Genomic DNA, 6,761 nt, shown 5'->3' on the forward strand with positions numbered 1-6,761 from the left:
AGAGAGAGAGAGAGAGAGAGAGAGAGAGAGAGAGAGAGAGAGAGAGAAAAAGAAAAAATGAGAGGCAGTGGGAGGAGAGAGAAAGGAGAGAGGAATGGAGGGAGGGAGGGGAACTACACCATGGGTACACTACATGCAGTTACAGTTTCATTTACATCAATCCAAGATTGATAGCCTTAGACACATAAAAACGCGCTAACAATAATACTAAAAAGCGACAACACACCTTCACGAATAGTACGAAGATATGGGGTTTTGCTACGACAAAAAATAACATAAAAGATCTATATACGCGGGCCCACGCGCCGCGCCTATTATTATACAGTTACCTTACTAGGCATGATTAAAATAATTGAGGTAGCGCCACAATATATTTAAAATACGCACGCACGCACGCGCGCGCGCACGACCGCCCGCCCGCCCGCACGCACGCACGCACGCACGCACGCACGCACGCACACAATTGATCAATAATAACGTACATATCCAAGGCCGTGATTGTCAAAAGTCTATAATTACACGTTAGCATAACCTAATATATATATATATATAATATACATATATATATATGAATACTATAACTATAACTATAACATATACAATTAACGTGCTCTTGTTATTATCGACTCATGATGATCACGTGGTCGGCTGTTCCAGCACATGCGAGCACACTCCAGTCGCATCGCATAACCTGGGAAAAACAGGAATTCTTCCCAACAAAACAGGGATTCCTCCAGCGTTTCCCATCTGGACAATGCCGATAACCGTCAATACTACTTCATAGTCTCCCCGGTCGCTTTCCGGATTGTCTGGGATCTCCTTCTGCGATTGATAGTGGTGATACCAAGCTAAGCTGTGCAATCTAACTCTACACTGAACTAGTTTACACGTGAGCGACAGTAAAAGCACCTATGAATAAACTCCGCAAGATGTTTCGCACTACACAACTACCGCGACAAATTGTATATATATCGACCATGGATATAACAACTGCGTATACACGATATTATCATCCTAACGAGACCTAAACTCATCGTCCCGTGATAATATAGACGTACTGCACTAACACCGTGTTGGAGGTAAGATCGAAAAGAGAACGTGGTTTTGCTGGTATTCCAAACGTCTGACCAGCGCCACACGCCTCTAGAATGTCTCCACTGTGTGAATCCTGGGGTCCGCCACGTAGCTGACATGGTATTCCACCCATCTGACCAGCGCACCGCACGCCTCTAGAACGTCTCCACTGTGTGAATCCTGGGGTCAGCCACGTAGCTGACATGGTATTCCACACGTCTGACCTGCGCACCGCACGCCTCTAGAACGTCTCCACTGTGTGAATCCTGGGGTCGGCCACGTAGCTAACATGGTATTCCACACGTCTGACCTGCGCCACACACGCCTCTAGAACGTCTCCACTGTGTGAATCACGCTGTGGGCGAGGTAGGCTACCTCGCTGCCATACGCGGCGCCGCACACCTTGCACAGGTAGCTGCCGTCCTGCACCGCCGGCGCCCCCTGGCCGCACTCGAGCACGCCCGTCTCTCTCGCCGGAGCGTCAGCCTCGCTCGATTCCACGTCGTCTTGCGAGAGTTCCTCGGAATACCCTGCGTCCGTGTGCAGCCTGCCATCAAGCGCCGCGAGGTCGCTCAGGGAGATAGACCCGTTGTCTACCACAGCACTGCTGCTCAGGGTATTGAATCCACTGACTGGTCGGGTAGGCAAACTAGAGGCAATGGGTCTGTTGTCTAGAGGTATGAGGCTACTCAGGTCGATGGCTTCAGTGTCTAGAGGTATAGGGCTATCCAGGGCGACGCCTTCTGTGTCTAGATATGTAAAGCTTTTCGTGGCAATGGCTCCTGTGTCCAGATCCATAGGGCTACCAGAGGATATTGCTGCAGTGTCTACGTATGTAGGGCTACCAGAGGATATGGCATCCCCGTCACCACCGCCCGCCTCCATCCCCGTCACCACCGCCCGCCTCCATCCCCGTCACCACCGCCCGCTGCCCTCCCCGTCACCACCAACCGCCTCCCTCCTGGCTACCACCGCCCGCCACCACCGCCCATGCAGGTATATAGTTTCCCAACGCGTTTTTGAGCAATGATTTCGAAATAATTTTTTTTAAATAACTTGTGATTGAATAGCAGGCAGGCGTGCGTATGCGCAGTAACAGCAAATTTATTGCACGGTCAACGACACGGCTGATGATGGTTTACCTATGCCGCGCTGTTGGCTTTTCTATTGCTAGAAGTAGGAATATAAAGTACTTCCGGATGCAGCTGTGCGAGGAGCGACGGGGCATATAAGGGCAACCACATCCCGAGCCCTGTAATCATGAGTCTTCGGAAATCATCGTGTTTTGGGTCGCGTAGCGGTCAGCGTGATCACGCAAGCTATTACTTGTAATGATTTTTTTTCGCTGAATCCTTAACAATTTTCGCATTCAATTTCGTCGCAGAATAACGAATTTTTAAAAAATACAACGGATTTGTCTTTTTTTAATTCAATTTATTTTTATTTTTGACTGAATCCCGTACAGCATTGACTCAACAGTGTAGCATGAACACAGGCATAATAATACAATAAGTAAATATCATACAATATCGTAATTCAATACAAAAATCTCCTCTTTGCCACGGTCATTTCTTGATAGACACAGAGTCAAGAAATACCCAAACACCCAAACCATGATTTGTTGTATGTTATTTGTTAGTAAATATGCAAAGATCTGTAGCAACCACAGGTCCACAGCGCAATATGAACGTCAACAATCAACCCATAGTGCCACAGACGCACCCTCAGTCCTCTTGTTCATTCCGCATCACTTTGTCTTCGTATGCATTTTAACCGCCGGCTGTGCTTAGAGTGACAATCTAGGTAATAAATATCACGCCTGGTGGAGAATTATAGGTGTTATATAGCGGTAATATAGAAGCGTCATTATTTATGTATACGCTACAGCACATCGCAGCAGCAGGGAGTTCCCTTTGATAATTGAGCTTCTACTCAGGTATGCATTATTCAAGCAACATACGCGTGTGTGTATTTCGCTCATTCTGAATCGAGTCATTAATTTTGACTTCGTAATTATGATTTTGGGAGATAGAAGGCATGCGCGGGCACATTATATTATGTGTAAATACACGTAATATTTTGCAGTATTAGAGATACTTAAACTGAGGATGTTCAGATATGAATTATCATTAAAAAATCTAATATACGTGTTCTCTCTGGCTTTGAGCCTATAAATTCGAATCGACTTTGCTTTAATATAAATTTTACTTCTTGCATGTGTACATAACATGCTTACTGACTTTCAGACAAACATCTAGGCGAATATGGTGACAGAAGTCCGATCCACACATAAGACAATGATACCACATTTTACACAACATCAATGTCACAGCGCTACACCATAATAACTTCAAGCAACAAAGATTTAGCAATAGTAACAATACACATATAGGCCATATATACGCACTCACAAATTATAGAAGCTAAATAATGCACATATTATTCACAAACATGGGGAGGGAGACTCAAAATAATTTTTGATGTCAAAGTTTTAGCAACGTTATTGGATTAAATTTTAATTAAAATATTCAGTGAGTCTGAATAATATATTTAATTAAAAAATTAACGTTTATATTACGTCCCCCCCCTATTATGTGCACAATTATATCGATAGATATATAATGAGTGAACGCGAACCGGCATGAAAAATACGCATTACGCATTGAAAACACTATTGTTGCGTATTTGTACGCGTATTTTGCAACCACCCCGTGCCAAGCGCCGAAGCCAATCAAATTGCCATCCAATTCCGATAACATCGACTAACTACAATGTCGGCAACAATATAGGCAACAAAACGCAACCGGCTTCCAACACACACAAAAACACAATTGCGTTTCTAATTCCATCGATCGCGCTTTACCTTTACAACTTATTTATAAATAATAAAACGGCGTTTATAAAGGTTATTAGTGCAAAATGTACGGGTAATGAGACCTGATTAGGTGGCGGGGGGGAAGGTGCTCGCCGTTTGACTGGTAGACATGTACGAATATGGGAATGGGCATCACTGCGGGATAGAGAAAAACCAGGTTCTACTAGACTACGCACGCACGCACGGACGTACACACATGCGCGCACACACACACGCACACACACACACTCGCACGCGCCCACACACACACACTCGCACGCGCGCAGACACACACGCATACTCACACTCACACACGTGCACACACACATGCACGCATGCATACGCACACACACACACGCACGCATACATTTAGTCCCACACACTAACAACTTCTCTATCCTCGACCTCGTCCTTGAGTCTGTATTCAGATCAGAATTCAGATCTTTCACTGCTCAAAACTTTGCCAGACGATTTCGGGAAAAGCTTAGATGAGCGAGAAGTAATCGTTTGGCTCCCTGGGATTTGGACAACCTCTAGGATATGAGAGCATGCATGGCGAGCTGTGCTTGAACATCGCTGGAAAGCCAAGAGTTATTTAATTGCCGTGGGGAATACCAATATGAAGGGAGGCCCAGTGTTATTGCTGTTACTCCTGCTGCTGATGCTGCTGCTACTGCTGCTGTTGTTACTGTTGCTGCTGTTGCTGCTGTTGTTGCTGTTGTTGTTGTTGTTGTTGTTGTTGTTATTGTTGCTGCTGCTGATGATGATGATGGTAATGATAAAGCTATTTCTCATGCTGCTGCTGCTGCTGCTGCTGCTGCTGCTGAGGATGATGATGATGATGATGATGATGATGATGATGACGGTAATGATGATGATGATGATGATAATGATGATGATGATGCCGTGTCTGCTTCGGACTATTTTTAGTGCCAGGTCCTATTTCGCCTGCACTCTCATCTACTGATTTCCTCACGGTTAAGTGATATTGCTTTCTTAAAAACAATCCATTAAGCCATGCTGTGTGCACCTCTATATATCAAATGTCTCTATGCAATATGCTTACAATTAATCTGCTCTGCACCACTGTCCTCGGCTGTGAGTATAATAATACGTCACGTCCCTTCACCCCTATCCCGTTACGACGAACTAGAGTTTGAAGTCTTAGCGTCTTGCTTCAATAAAATAGACTCCGATTGAATGTCGTGCATGGGCTACTGCCTTAAATGACAAATTCAGCGAAAATTCATCACGACTGATGCGTGTGTGCGTGCGTGTTTGCGTGCGAGCGTACGTGCGTGCGAGCGCGCGTGCGTGCGAGCGCGCGTGCGTGCGAGCGCGCGTGCGTGCGAGCATATGTGTACACGTGTTTTTCGCAATACGGTCGTGAATATTGAAACCCTTCGCGCGTACATGTCGCCCTGTTTCGCTTGTATTTTCATCAGGAAAACTCTACTCGCAGCCCAACTCATGAATGTCGTATATGGCTGAATGTCTACTGCTAGATTATACAACAGAAAACCTAGCGAATGTGGATTATTTTGTTATACGTTTTACGTTTGTACGTGCTTACGTTTGACGGACAAGTAATGATCAACTCGTGGATTGTTTACGTCATTCGAGGCACTACGACCACAGATATTAACGGGATAAATAATTCAAAAAGCGTGAATTAGTTGAATGCACATAAGTACCTTTAAATGTAAAATAAATACATTTTACGAATATTTGCAGCGATTTATTGCAAATGAATATCGAGCTGTATAGTTTGAGGGAAGGCACCTTTGATGATTGCTGACGTCTGAAGCATACGTGGATTAATGCGATCATACATCATGCTACGGTGTCTCCGCTTTTTTCTAACATCAAGCACGGAGTGCATGTTCACAAACTATTACTACATGCGCGTTGATTGATGAGTTGAATAGATGACGTCGCGCAATAATCGTTGCTCACGGCAACGCGTGCGTGCTGTCTGCGCGTATAGACCGTAATATTTTGAAATGCGTAAAAGCAGATGACTGCATGTATGCTCGCGTAGTGTAACGATGTGATGATGCGTGAATATTCATGGCTACGGATATGGTATTTATGCATAGGCGTATAGTTTGGCAACTGGTCACACAAATAGTCGTTGTGTGTATTGGTCAGACTGAAGAACATGCGCGCGCGCTCGTGTGTGTGTGTGTGTGTGTGTGTGTGTGTGTGTGTGTGTGCGTGTGTGTGTGTGTGTGTGTGTTTGTGTAAGCGTGTGTGTGTGAGTGTGTGTAGGTGCGTGTATTTCTCTCTCACCCGTATAGGGGCACGCTATATCCTCCGGTGGCGTTCACATGTAGGCTCGTCAGACGCATTTCCGTACAGTTGGCGTCCATGCCCAACACACCGCTCCCTGCAGTCATGGTAGCTGCTGCTGCTGCTGCTGCTGCTGCTGCTGCTGCTGCTGCTGCTACTGCTGCTGCTGCTGCTGCTGCTGCTGCTACTGCTCCTACTGCTACTGCTGATGCTGCTGTTGTTGTTGTTGCTGCTGCTGCTACTACTGCTGATGCTGCTGTTGTTGTTGTTGTTACTGCTGCTGCTGCTACTGCTGATGCTGCTGCTGTTGTTGTTGCTGCTGCTGCTGCTGCCACTGGTGGCGGTGGCGGTGGTGCTGCTGCCGTTCACGTCAGCTTATTGCGTTAGCTTTGCTGGAAATACGTTCACGTACATATTAACCATATTAACACAAACAAACAAACACATTATTACGAGGTGTAAATAAATATATATGTATAAATGAATAAATAAATGAATAAATGAATAATTTAATAAAATATATTCCACCGTTTTTAGGTGA

At 45.2% G+C, this 6,761-nt stretch overlaps 1 protein-coding gene across 1 annotated transcript in view; it reads right to left on the bottom strand.

The window, feature by feature from the left end:
* Nucleotides 1-36: 36 nt before the first annotated feature.
* LOC106811199 (zinc finger protein 658B-like) overlaps nt 37-6,761 on the bottom strand; it is a 20,705-nt gene continuing 13,980 nt past the window's right edge. The window contains exon 3 of the mRNA XM_014814752.1: nt 37-1,924. Coding sequence (XP_014670238.1) covers nt 1,402-1,924 — 523 coding nt within the window. The 3' untranslated portion in view covers nt 37-1,401. The remainder of the gene's footprint in view (nt 1,925-6,761) is intronic.

Source organism: Priapulus caudatus, unplaced genomic scaffold, assembly GCF_000485595.1.
Source record: "Priapulus caudatus unplaced genomic scaffold, Priapulus_caudatus-5.0.1 Scaffold514, whole genome shotgun sequence".
Taxonomy (NCBI): domain Eukaryota; kingdom Metazoa; phylum Priapulida; class Priapulimorpha; order Priapulimorphida; family Priapulidae; genus Priapulus; species Priapulus caudatus.